Raw genomic sequence first — 13,208 nt, 5'->3', positions numbered from 1 at the left:
CAGGATTGGTGGGTGGCAACTGTACTGGAAATGGGGTTTCACACGAATTATTCAGTCGGCGCAATGGTATCTCTTATTTAAACCGTACTCCAACTTTGGCCTTACCTGACAGTACCCACTGCGGTGAATATTTATTTCTTTTCTTTGATGTGTGTTTCTGTCGCAAGTACGCAGTAGTTCACACTTATATGGAGTACACTATTGGCAGACGAGAGCGGTGGCGGGTTCTGCCAGACATGGGACCCAAACTAAGTATTAATTTTTCCCCCTCATCGCCGCTTTCTCTGATCAACAAACACTATCTCTTACTGAAATTCCACTCTATCTCCCGTGGATCTCTGTCATCTCTCTTTTTATCTTTTTAAACCGATCCTCTTGAATCCCTCGTCATCATGTCTGACATCACCGAGACCAAGCCCGACCCCGCCATCTCTGCCTCCGAGACCAAGCCTGAGGAGACCACCCCCGCCACCGCCGAGGGTGAGCAGTCTACCACTGAGGCCGTTGCCGAGACTGCGACTGAGACCGCTGAGAAGGCTGTTGACACCGCCAAGGATGCCGCCGTGAAGACCTCTGACAGCATGTTCTCCATGTTTGGTGGCGGTCCCAAGAAGGAGAAGAAGGAGGAGGCCGAGGAGCCTACTGATGAGCCCTCCGGTTCTTCCAAGGCCCAGAAGGCCACTGATGAGGTGAGTTTAATGCATATCATGCTGGTGACATGGGTGGTTGTTGTTGGACGCGTCTGCGATGGGGGCGGGGTCCTGTGCCCCTTTCTCCCGATAGTGGGGTCGTCGCAAATAAGCCAAACCATGCATACTATGCCAGTGCCCGTGATTTATTTTAGCCCCGCGTATATACTGACCATGATATTTCAATGCAGGATGAAGTCGAGGAGTCCGCCGATGTCCACTTCGAGCCCGTCATTCACCTGACCGAGAAGGTTGAGACCAAGACCAACGAGGAGCTTGAGGAACAGTCCTTCAAGATGCGCGCCAAGCTCTTCAAGTTCGACCGCGAGTCTAAGGAGTGGAAGGAGCGTGGTACCGGTGATGTCCGCCTGTTGAAGCACAAGGAGAACCAGAAGACCCGCCTCGTCATGCGCCGCGATAAGACCCTCAAGGTCTGCGCCAACCACTACAGTAAGATTACTACCCGGTCATATTTTCCGAAGAAAGTTCAGTGCTAATATGTATTTCCAGTCGTCCCCGACATGAAGCTGAGCGCCAACGTCGGCAGTGACCGCAGCTGGGTCTGGAACGCCGCCGCCGATGTCTCCGAGGGTGAGCCCGAGGCTCAGACCCTGGCTATCCGTTTCGCCAACAGCGAGAGTGAGTGGTTTTTATCCCAACTTGATGTCGATCTTTTTTACTAACCATGGTTTTAGACGCCAACGCCTTCAAGGATGCTTTCGAGACCGCCCAGGTTGAGAACGAGAAGCTTTTCAACGCTGAGGAGTAAACAACCCTTCTTCTCTCGCCTTGCTGACTCTTCGAGGATGAGGATACCCCATTATCGTGCACTTGGCATTCCAAGGCATTTGGGTGCATCGTCCCGGAGCTTGCTCTTGAAAAATCACCACAATTTTCGCCCCTTTCACACCGTTCCACCCAATCATCACCCCCAAATCCATCCCATTCCCACCCCATCCCCTACGACGCGACGAGCGAGGCAGCAGTTATGAAGATGCTCCTCACATAGCTATTGCGAGCCATGCAGTCTACGAAATGGAGGGCAGTTCCCTAACGTCGGTGGTTCGGAAGTAGATAGACATTTCCCCATCCAATATACCTGCACATCACCCCATACCCTGAAGATATCTGAAGAAAAAAAACAAAGAATAAAAGTAATGATGAGTATGCCGTTTAAAAAAAAGTGTGTATGCCTAAAATAATAACAAGATTTTACATTTTTCAACTCAAAAAGAGAACAAAAATCCTGTAGCTCATATTTTCCTTTTGACTTCGCCAGGACATATTGCAGATCGTAGGAACAATGCTAAGACTTAAAGTAAAATTGTTTGAAGCTGTATCTCTCATTTGATCTCAATGGTCTCAAGTCTCTGTATAATATATATAACAAAGAAGTAAATCACGTAAAAAGTGAGAGTGTCGAGGGCAAGTTGAACATAGTGGGCAGTCCCGAAGATATAGCCCACTCTCTGACCTTCAGCTTAATTCACCGCTTCATCGAATTGCCTTGAGAATATATCCAAAGACCCAACACTATATACCAGTTCTTGCTGCCTAGTTACATTGAGGTATTTCCTACACATCTGTGTAGTTATGATTTCCCATGCTCACCCCCGATAGACCGCGCAAACTTGTCTCCGAGACGCCCACCTCTCCGCACGTCAACGTCCCCTTTCGGCCTCATACCCTTAGAACCTCACGATTCTCTCAAGTGACGACCCGAAGTCACCAATAAAATAATCATGCCTGACGTGAGTTTACTGTTCCCTCACCAACTATCGCGAAGTTGCATCTATGCTCTAGCACTGTGGGTTTGTCGCTGTGGCCGACACAGCCCAAACCTGGTCTTTTCTCTCTGTTTCCAGCACAATTAAGCTTACATACACTAACACTCCTCTTCAATAGGTCAAGCGCACTGTCCGTCTCATCACTGAGCAGAACATTATGTATGCGCCCCCCCTCATCTGTCTACCTCTACATCCAGCTTCCCTCCCTTCGCAAATCCCGGTCTGAGAAGAGCGCCTGGAGCTACTGTCTCCTCCCACAATCTCCTGTCAGCGCTATTCGCCACTTCGGCCCTATGGCTTGCGGGATATGAGGTCGACAATGCGCCCAAGGATGAAGGGAGGCGCGCTTCGCACACCACTCTTCTCTTCGGACCCCACACCCATCCCTACACATACACGCAAAACATGCTGCATTAGACACATTGGCTGACTTGGGCTTTTTCCCACACTGCAGAGATAAGCCATCGGAGGTTGAAGGTTTCCCGCAACGATCCTGGCATATTGAGGTCTGGCTCGTGAACGAGAAGGGCGCCTTGGTCCCCGCGAACCTCTTCGACAAGGTCACCTACCATCTGCACCCCAGTTTCGGCGAACGCGCTACGCAGGGTATGTTTTGATCCCTCCTAGCTTTTTTTTTTTATTTGGTCTTGGCGACGCCTAGGTTCTCTGTTCCAGAATTCCACGGCCAGCAAGATTTAGTCGCACAGTGCTCTCTGTGTGATGATTTTCGGATTGGAGGCTAACGTGGGATAATTTCGAAATAGTCTTCAAGCAGCCGCCGTTCCGCATTCAGGAGGAAGGATGGGGTGAATTCGATATGTCCATCGAGCTGACTGCCGACAAGTCGTACACCATTCAACATGACCTGAACTTCGCCCAGACCCGTTACGAATCTAAGCATGTGCTCGTGAGTTTGCTTTTGAAATTCCCCGTTCGAGAGAAAGTATGGTGTGCTGATCAATGGCGTTTTTTTTTTATCGCCCGTACAGACTTTCAAGAACCCCAAGCCTGCTTTGATGGCCGCGCTACGCGAGTCCGGTCCGGTCCCCGGTGATGAGAATGGTATCAAGCACAAGCGCCCTGCTGGTGGCGAGGAGAGCGCCAAGAAGAAGAAGCGCACAGATAAGAATGTGAGTTGTTTCTGTGATATGAGTTCTGAGATTGGCGATGCGGGACTAACGCGCTCTCAAGGTCGACATGGACAAGCTTGCCGACGGGCTGCAGAAGCTGAACGAAGATGACCTTCTGCAGGTTGTGCAGATGGTTCATGACAACAAGGCGGCGGACTCATACACAAAGAACGATGTTGAGCGTAAGTTCCTCTCTATCCTCGGGATATCTCAGAGAAAAGGAAATCATGGCTTGCTGGACGTTTACTCTGAACAAAACGCTAATCTTGCCCTTTCATTTCTATAGTCGGAGAATTCCACGTGGACTTGTACACTCTCCCAGACGTGTTGATCAAAATGCTCTGGGATTTCACCGCGGACCGCGGAGCCTTGTAAAGGACAATCGAGCAAGTGGAAGAGGGGGAGAAACCAGGGCGTGGGAGTGTCTATTCTGTTTTCTTCTCATTTTCATTTTCTCGAGTCTTCGCTTCTTTTCTCTACTGCTGTATCCTCGGTCTCTCCACGACCATACGTCTAGTTACTTTCTCATGTTTTTTTCTGTCTTTGACACGGGGAGTTAGCGGACTACCGAAGGAAATTGGATGGCTCTTTTTGCATTTCTTTGTGCTTTCGCTGGTTCTAAAATGCGTATTCTTTTCTCTTGCTCTCCGGGAGGGATGATATAATAGACTTGGTACTTTTCAATCATCTCTTGCTTGAAGCAGACTGGTGGGATTGGGGAATCTCATAGATGGGTTTCCTTTTGACTGATGCTTAGCACTAGATACTATGGATCTTATACCAATATCGAAACTCATTGCACTTGGGTTCGTCTCTCATGGCTCTTTGTCTCGGTCTACGGACAAAATGTATCCCAGCACGGACAGATACCTTGCGTATGGGACCGTAGTATTGTGGGTGTCTATATTCCAGGTTTCTCAGGTAATATCTTCCAATGCACATACAGCTCAAACCTACGACTCTAGTATAGACATAAGTCTTAAAGCTACGCATCTGAAACTTAGAACGTACAGAGTAACTATCTAGGTAGAGGGGTGTATTCCGTGGGATCCGCCAGTGACTATGGAGCCCAAATGCTCAGCCATGACTTTATCAAAGGACTCGCACGAGAACTGGTATTCGATCTTGGTGGGCATTGAGTATATGGTATGACTTTCAGCAACGAGGTAATGCTGATGTCTCTCCATAGGTGTGCACGCACCATGTGTTTGGGGACCTTCCGCCTGCGCTGTCTCGTGGGGGCTACGATGAGATGGCGGTCGAGAGGGTTAGGGAGAGGAGGAAGAGAAGAAGAAGAGAAGAGGAGGAAGGGTGGGGGGAGGCCTTTTATATGTTCACTTCCCAGGTACCTTCCCAAAATGGACGGCCGTTTGCTCTTGCTTTTTGTTCTGCTTGTGGTCACTGGTTGTAGCAGGTGACCATGCGGAACCCTAGTTTACATGTTTCTTGCAAATGCAAATGCAGGGCTCACTATAAGAAGATTGCCAATAAGAAGATATAGCAGTAAAAGTAATAACAGCATGGGATATCTCGAGTAAATCAACATCAAGCCCGGTCCCAGCCGGGCAGGAAATAGTAGGGACACAATCAGACAAAGAGAGAAGAGAATCGCAACATGTCCAATGGGACACGGCAAGATAGTAACCAGACTATCGATTAACCAAGTCCAAATCCAAGCACACCATTCTAGTGAACAACGCCGTTTCAAGATATGTTCTTGGGTTTTTTTTTCCCTATGCAGTAATGCATCCAACGTTAAAGAAACCGGTGAAAAAGAGAGACGTAGGAGGAGAGAGTTTGAGAGAGTAAAAGAAAAGGAAAGACAAGTCAAGTCAAGTCAAGTCAGATCAAATCATGCAGAGATCACGAGGGAAAACCAAGACGCCTTGCTGCTATGCCAGTAAATGTGGACGGCTGAAAACATAATAGCAAAGTATCATAGCACACGGTGTCTGTAATCATCAGGAATTAGCATACGGTTCAGTATAGAATGAACAAGAACTTGGGGATACACACAGCTTCAACAAGTCCTCCAGACTGTCAGCACTGCAGCTACGGCCACGAGGAATGTTACGTAGGACATCGACGATAGTAGCAAAGACATCGCCGCCACGGTATGCCAGCAAAGCGGGAGCGGTGATGTGATCCATCTCCGCGATATCTTGATGCATCTTGACGAAGCGGACAGTTGGTTGTCGGCGGGCGATAGTAACAAGACATTCTTCGACGATAGCACTGTCATCAAACTATAAAACCAAACAAGTTAGCAATCCCAACCCGCAATTACATCTCAGAGGACCAATTCCCCACATACCTCGTGATCATAGATACAGACAACAACAACGGTATCAGGCGTCACTTTCTCAATAGCGTCAAGGTATCCCACCGCATCAACGGTCTCAACCGATCCATACTGTCTACCTCGCGGACTCGGACGACGACTATTCCGGCCCTGCAACTCCTGCATGCGCGACTGACGCCACTTCCGCATGAAGCGGGCTTCGTCATCGTCCTCGCTAGCGGAGGACTGGTCGCCGGGTGCGAGGGGTGCGTCATCACGAGTGGACTTTGAACTGAAGGAGGGGTTGTTGGAGTCTATCCCCGCGACGCTCAGGAGAGTGCGACGGAAGGACTTCTTTCTTGCGCGCTCGAAAGCCTGGGCGTCAGCAATGACGCCCTTGGGACCTGTGTTGGCTTCGTAGACAGTGTTTGGGATGTGGTAGTTTGCGGTGCGGGAGGAGACCATGTCTGCGTCGTCTTCCTCGTCGGAGGAGTCCAGTGTTTGGCGGGAGCGGAGGTGGGAGGAGGGTTCGTCGTCGGAGAAGTGGGGGTCTGAGTCGTCGTGATCTTCTGGGTGGGAGGTGAAGCGTGATCGGTTACTGTTCACCAGCTGGTTGAATTCTTCTTGGGCGGACATATTGAGAGAGAGGGCAACGGGGCCGTTTTAGGTGAGGGGATTTAAGTTGGTAGATCTGTCGGACACTGGTATGTTTCGGGATTGACTAGGATCAAGGGTCTAGAAAATGCAGATATTCGAAGATTGCCCCTGAAGATGAAACGGAGGTGAGGCTGAGGTTGGAAAGAGATCGTCGCGGAAAGGTCATGGAAGTCATGAAACGGTGAATCCCCCTTTTTTTCGTGTTTCAGGCTCCACATTCAAACATCCCGAGCCCTGGAGATGTTCAAGGTCAATGCAAATTGTTGGGATCGTTGTTTTGTTTATTCGGAAATAAATGTATGACTGTCTATATACAATATCCTCCATGTAACATAAGGTATACATATATCATATGTCATATACTATTATCACATATAAAGAAAAAGCAAAAAAAAAGCAAAAAAAAGCAAAAAAAAAAAGGCTCGAGGCTATACTTAGCATACTTGGCTTTCGATAGCCTTAAATAGCCTTAGGGCAATGGCATTTATCCCTGTCCTTTCTGAAACGAACCTCCGCTAATGGCACTCAGAAGAACTCCCGAAACTATGTGACGTGTCTACGGCGAAGTGCCTACTTTAAGGTAACCCCATTCGACTATGTAGATCTTTTATGTCTCCACCGAGGAAGTATTCCAAGTATAGGTGTTTCTATTTTCTTTTCTTTTTTTGGGAGGCGAAGTATCTTCGTATTCCCAGTTTAGTTTAATATGTAGGGATGGAATTGCCTCCGTAAATAGCGTGGATGTTTATTATAAGGATAACCACAGGGCTGATCCCGTTTGTGTTCTTATTTCGAGTACCGGAGTACTCTCTAACTCCAGGATTTCCCTTCAACTATCGAGTTAGTAACTCTCTCTACCCGTCTGCCTTCCCTTGTTTCATGTTTCACTTCAAACGTTCCCAGGCCGTCCCAGGTTCGGTGAGCTACATGTTAGGCATCAATGTCCACTTGGGTGAGAATGAGGCCGGAATTGACTGGTTAAACTGACATGCGGACATGCGTGGCATACTCCTAACTACTACTCATGGCTGTGTTGTTCGTGGCCCGATATATGTGGAGCCGAAGGTCGGAAATATGTACACTACCTGCTCCGTCCTCCCAACTGATTACCCACAGACTACTCCCTCGATGTTGACCCGGGAGGCATGGCACGTTCTACTCTACGGCTGGACCGAGGTTCAAGACCGTGTACGCATGCCCTGTTCTGATGCTTGCCACGCTCGCATTTTCCAGAAAACCAAAGCAGGCAAGAAACAGCATGCTGCCGGAGACTATCACATTCAGTGGGTACAGGAAATCAGTGATAGATCGGGGTTGAAAAAAAAAGTTCACAAGTCGAAATTGGAGCTGCTCGAACCATTATCAAAATCCGACACCAAAAGAATCCCAGAGCAAGAGATTCCAACGCAAAGACAGTTAAGTACAACAGACTCTTTCTTTAGAGACACAAATAAGGGGGAGATAGGGGAGAAGTAAGGATAAATGGGAAGAGAGAATAATAAGGTAACGCAGAGGTATAAATTGGCGAAAGAAATCCTGGCCAGAATCCGGCAACCAGGTCCTTTTAGACTTCGCTAACAAAATACATGCCGAGACCAATGTGGAGGAAACCCAGAACGAAATGGTAAACTGAAGGGGGGATAAAGAAATTCAAGAGAGAAAAAAAAAAAGGAGGAAAGGGCGTTATCGAGAAGTCAAAGAGGAAATCAAGGGACCAAAGAGGGCGACGGAGGAATTGTCAGATGGATCGACTCGTTCCAGCATTTCCTTTCGCTGGCAGTCACTGTACATCCATCGACAACCCAGGAACTAGTCGTGCTCTCGTCATGTCCAAACAAGTATTGTGTCATCGCTATCGTTTGTTCGCCGGGGCAGTATCCCTAGCGCTCACCTCCACCTCCATCACCTTCCGTATCGCATGCGACGACGATGTCTGCGCCGCGGGTAGTGTATTATCGTGAGAACCTAAGGGATTCCCCGGTAATTGATTATTATCGTACAATGGCGGTGATTCGAACCATCGAGCCTAAAAAATTTCGAAGAAGAGCATTGCAGAATGATCGACACGGGGTATCTTGCGTTTTGTTTTTGTTGGTTTACCAGGCCCAGACCTTGAGCTGTACGAGAAAAGATCGGAGGTTAGTAGATGCATTTGAATAGATTGCAGGGGGAAAAAAAACTTACCAGGGAATCCCAAGATCCAGTGCACAGACTGATGCCATCATTGCTGACACCGAGGCAGCTCACGCGGTTCTCGTGGCCGCTCAACGAACCAACCTTGTCTCCACGCAGAACATCCCATACCTAAATGATAGATTAGCATTAATCACATTGTTAGAAAAGAAAAAAAAGGTTCGGCGTACCTTGCACTCGAAATCATCGTAACCTGCGAACAATAACCGGCCAGAGACTGAGAATGCAACGGAAGTGATACCGCACAGAACTTGGTCGCTCTAGAGCAAAAAATTCAAATGTCAGTTTCCGTTAATCAGATCAGTGTCTCTAGTAAAAGATAATTACCTGGTAAGTGTTAAGCTCGCGATCGGCACGGATGTCGAACAAACGGCAGGAAGTGTCATCAGAACCAGTGCCGAAGGCGTTGCCGTCGGGGAAGAACTGAACGGCATTGATGTCGGACTCGTGGCCGGCGAATGTTTGGACGGACTTGCCGGTGCGGATATCCCACAGCTTGGCGAAAGCATCGCATGCACCGGAAACAAAGATGTTCTGGTTAGTCGGGTTGATGCTGATCGACATCACGTCACCCAGGTGGTCGGCGAATTCGGTGACCTTGGTTCCAGACTCGATATCCCACAGCATACAGGTCATGTCGCCGGAGGAGGTAATGATACGGCGGTCGTTGATGAAGCGACAGCAGGAGAGGTATCCCGAGTGTCCGGAGAGCTCGCGCGCAACACGAGTCGGGCCTTCACGCGATGAGAGGTTATAGATCGAACAAATATTGTCGAGACCACCACAAGCAACGTAGTTTCCGCTCGGGGCGTAGGCACAGGTCATGACCCAAGATGAGCGCAAGGGAATCGCATGGACCTTGTTTGTGGTGTAGGCATCCCAGATGATGAGCTTTCCGTCCTGCGAAGCCGAAACGAGATGGCGCCGATCGGTGGACCAGTGCATGGCATAAATCTTGGCGAGGTGACCTTTCAGTGTACGTCGGGGCTTCATTCCAATTCGTGGTAGGGCATCGGTCTGATTCTGCGCGACTTGACGGACTAGACGGGAAGGAGAAAAGTTAGCAGGGTAATTCAAATCTCCCAGAATAATGCAGCTGACAACATGCGGGGAGAGGAAAAAAAAAAAAAAAGAGGAAACCCTCAAAATATAACAATGGGTGATGGGGGAGTCGCACGGGAGGTATCTGCCAGCTCATCTCTTCTGCGCTTGATCTTGTCCTTTAAACCCTCGGCTTCGCGCCTGGCCGCAGTGATCTTGGCCTGCATTTGTTCGCCGCTCATATCGGCCATTTTATCGAAACGGTACCCCGGAGAAAAACAATTTTGATTGGAAAGATTGGTTGAGGGGAAGGGTAGAGAGGGGGGTTTAATGGGAGTGGAGTGAAGCAGAAAGAGAATCGAAAGGCGGAAGTTAAAGCGCCTTAGGCTTGGATCATAATATGGATAACCAAAAGTAAAGAAGAGAAAAGAGAAGGGGGGGAAGAGCCAACAGGAACAAAAGGAACAGACCAAGAAGAGAGAGAGAGAGGGAGAGGAACAGGGGGTGAAGACCGAGGAAGGAGAGGGAGGTCAGTGTATTACTAGTGGTAATGACCTTGAAATAAGAAGGGTACCTCGACTTGCTATCAATTTGTGTGAGGCCAGAAGTACTTTCTTGTTTTTTTTAATATTGCAAATCAAATCATTGCAGTGCTCCATACATATATATGTATGTATTTTGTATAACGTCCATCTTCAAATGATTTTCAATCCTTCAAGTTCTTTGTTTCCCCAAATCCCCATAAGTGGAGTTGGCTTCCTGTATCTCCTGGTTGGCTACAATACACCCTCAATACGCGCACATCGCTTTCTCCGGGTACCTGATGCCGGTTTCTATTCTTTTATTGATATTCGAGCCAAAGCTGACGTACATGCGCATACCTAACTAAGTACAGAGTACTCCTTCGGTACTTCTGTATGTACTTGGATCCAAGTCAAAAAGAAAATCCTCCTGAACCCTCATCTCAGGAGATGAGAAATTGCGGCGTTAAGGATCGGCTAGGTGCTAGGACCACTAGCCCCAAGACTAAAGACACAGTTGTAAATCCAATCAGTGATATAGCGATAAATAATCTTGGTTTGAAGTATTGAGATTTAACCGCGGGCGGCTCTTGAAAACAACTTGTAACGATGACTCTGACATATCTAGTGCAGTATGCCATACATTCTTCACGAGCTAAATCGATTCCCTTGCATCCCCCTTTCCGTTTACATAAAGGTGTTAGGGAGCTAACGGAGATTGGACTATCCTGCATGCCCATTCTAGGTATAATGTAAGTTTATTACTCTGTTAAACTCTCTGTGACGAAGAATACACTATATCCTATACATGAGTCTAAATGCTTACATTGAAACCAATATATCTACTCCGTATGGATTGCCTTGATCTCCCTCCGATCCCAAACTCCCAATCTATGCACGCTTGAACAATAATATACTTACAGGTCCAAGCTTCACACCTGGTGCGTTCGTTCAAGCGCACGGCCCTGTGGCTGACCCATTGTCTTGGCCTGCAATTCTCCGTACCTCCGGATCTATTGGCTGTTCAAGTGATTCAAATCATTCTTTATTGGATGTAATCCTAGAGATATATACAAATGGCGTCTACTGGCGGAAACTAGCGAAGTATACACAGCATTAGCCCTACTCTAGAGCGTGCCATTCGGCTTCAGTGCCCGTTCTAGCGGGTCCAACCGTTTCCAGTACATTGGTAAGCGGATTTCATCTAAATGAAATAATTGGAGATCAGGGTTTTTTTTTTTTTTTTTTTTTTCCTCCAAACAATCCGGCATCTGCCCACCTGGGCTGTCTTGGCCCCTTTTCTGTTTTACTGCGGCCCAGGAAATTTTTTGGCTTACTTTTGCTCTCGGTCTCATCGATCATTATTTGCGATGCTGCAAAGTCGAGTTCAAAAAATCGGCTCAATATAATTTTCTCTACGTACATTGGATATACGTTAGTCATCTACGCCGTATACATCCATGTATAGGGACAAGATGCCCTTGTCAATGAATGTCCATGTGCTCTACACTCCCCAAGCACACTCAATAGGTCCTACCAAGATCTCCACTCAGGATCTTCAATATGGCGTCTGTCATGCAATGCTCATCGGAGATTTGCAATGAGATTACTCCGTAATTACAACGTAAATATGTATATTAAAGCACGAATGGGCAATTGAGTCAGTATAGTGGGATCCCGAACCTCCTCTCCTGGTAATAATCCATTGGTCTTAAAGCCAGAATTACCTGTCGGCCTAGCATGGGTTAGTCTGTACGAAGTACGTACAGTCATGATCCAAATAATCGACCAGAGGGGTGACCTCGTCTCAGCTCGGGGCTGTAAAGAGATCTCGATCAAAGTCTAATAGATTATTTGAGTCATGGCGCGTATTAGGATTGGGGTCTGGAACATATCTCAACGTACGGCTTTGATATCTCAGCAGTTATATCCTGACTCATATCCTCAGTAAGAAAACTATACAACATTATAAGCAAGCACCCATGAGCATAGAAAGCAAATGAATTCGAGTACGAGAGACCGTCAATATATGTGTCACCATTCCCACGCCCTCAGCTTCAGGGATGAGCTTCAGCCCAACTCAAGCAGAACCAGTTATAGTTTGTGTCATATGACACGATGTAACCAAATCCCTGCAATGAATATTCCGATTCAAGAACGGCATGGTGATGATTATCTAAGAAACGGTTCCGAGCCAACCATGGGGCTCTGCTGACGAGGACCAGCTTCTGGCCTGAGCACATAGATGGCCACCAGGTTCCAGCCTTTTCTTCTTTCTCGAGGGGATGACGCATGTCAATATCACGTGTATTGTGTATTGCCTTAGATCTCCTCCTAAGTAAATGGCGTCTCTCTGGTCATTCAAATGGCAGGCGATTGGAAGTCAATGTATGACGGATGTATAAGTAGTTTCAAAGGGCACGTTGTCGGTGTCTACAAGCATTTGGGCACAGACTCAACTAGCAATTTTAACTCCCTTACACAGAAGTGCACCGGTGGCCTAATAAAACAATGTCTCCAAGGCAGTTGTACTCGCTAACTATGTGATAAGGAATTTTCATATCGACGGATGTTGGAGGATATGTTACAAAGGATACCCTGGACTGTACATTGGGAATTGAAAGCCTCCTGCAGTCCAGTGGTCGATATTGGAAACTTCCTAGGATACTTTCGCCTGACTGTACTTCGGCAATCAAGTTCGGCTTGTTTATAAGAAAGGGACTATATACGATGGATCGAGCTGTCGATTTTCTATAAAAAAGACAGTCAGAACGAAGATAAATGTACGGAGTATATAAGGCGCAAGTGGGCCTCACTAGTACTACTCCGTAGAAGAACTCCCATAGTGCACACAAGCACCTTTGTAAGTCGAACCTTTCAAGACCCCTGCCGATGGTAGACCGACTACC

At 47.6% G+C, this 13,208-nt stretch overlaps 4 protein-coding genes across 4 annotated transcripts; 2 read left to right on the top strand and 2 right to left on the bottom strand.

Annotated features, from left to right (window-relative positions):
- Positions 1–360: 360 nt before the first annotated feature.
- On the top strand, positions 361–1,465 carry N7537_003967 (Ran GTPase-binding protein YRB1). The gene is made up of 4 exons (XM_056895025.1): positions 361–689; positions 881–1,139; positions 1,200–1,328; positions 1,385–1,465. The coding sequence occupies exons 1-4, from the start codon at positions 393–395 to the stop codon at positions 1,456–1,458; spliced, it is 759 nt and encodes a 252-aa protein (XP_056754773.1). The 5' UTR covers positions 361–392; the 3' UTR covers positions 1,459–1,465.
- A 966-nt stretch (positions 1,466–2,431) lies between these two features.
- N7537_003966 (putative transcription initiation factor subunit (TAF30)) lies at positions 2,432–3,981 on the top strand (the record flags this gene model as incomplete). Its single annotated transcript, XM_056895024.1, has 7 exons — positions 2,432–2,440; positions 2,595–2,635; positions 2,931–3,082; positions 3,241–3,383; positions 3,466–3,606; positions 3,668–3,788; positions 3,893–3,981. 7 exons carry the CDS (start codon positions 2,432–2,434, stop codon positions 3,979–3,981), a joined length of 696 nt encoding a protein of 231 aa, XP_056754772.1.
- Positions 3,982–5,542: 1,561 nt separating this feature from the next.
- Positions 5,543–6,523, bottom strand: N7537_003965 (phosducin family protein; the record flags this gene model as incomplete). Its single annotated transcript, XM_056895023.1, has 3 exons — positions 5,543–5,558; positions 5,623–5,852; positions 5,921–6,523. The coding sequence occupies 3 exons, from the start codon at positions 6,521–6,523 to the stop codon at positions 5,543–5,545; spliced, it is 849 nt and encodes a 282-aa protein (XP_056754771.1).
- Positions 6,524–8,261: 1,738 nt separating this feature from the next.
- Positions 8,262–10,029, bottom strand: N7537_003964 (WD40 repeat domain-containing protein; the record flags this gene model as incomplete). The annotated part of the gene is made up of 5 exons (XM_056895022.1): positions 8,262–8,661; positions 8,729–8,848; positions 8,908–8,997; positions 9,065–9,777; positions 9,915–10,029. The coding sequence occupies 5 exons, from the start codon at positions 10,027–10,029 to the stop codon at positions 8,641–8,643; spliced, it is 1,059 nt and encodes a 352-aa protein (XP_056754770.1). The 3' UTR covers positions 8,262–8,640.
- Positions 10,030–13,208: the final 3,179 nt, after the last annotated feature.

The sequence above is a fragment of the Penicillium hordei genome (assembly GCF_028827395.1).
Source record: "Penicillium hordei strain IBT 12815 chromosome Unknown utg000002l_segment0_segment0, whole genome shotgun sequence".
Lineage (NCBI taxonomy): Eukaryota > Fungi > Ascomycota > Eurotiomycetes > Eurotiales > Aspergillaceae > Penicillium > Penicillium hordei.
This window is presented reverse-complemented; position numbering and strand designations above follow the sequence as displayed.

Excerpts from the sequence above, each read along its gene's own strand:
- N7537_003967 (XM_056895025.1), top strand. The coding sequence starts at position 393 with ATGTCTGACATCACCGAGACCAAGCCCGACCCCGCCATCTCTGCCTCC. Across the intron at positions 690-880 it reads CCCAGAAGGCCACTGATGAG|GATGAAGTCGAGGAGTCCGC; the intron begins GTGAGTTTAATG and ends ATTTCAATGCAG. Across the intron at positions 1,140-1,199 it reads GGTCTGCGCCAACCACTACA|TCGTCCCCGACATGAAGCTG; the intron begins GTAAGATTACTA and ends ATGTATTTCCAG.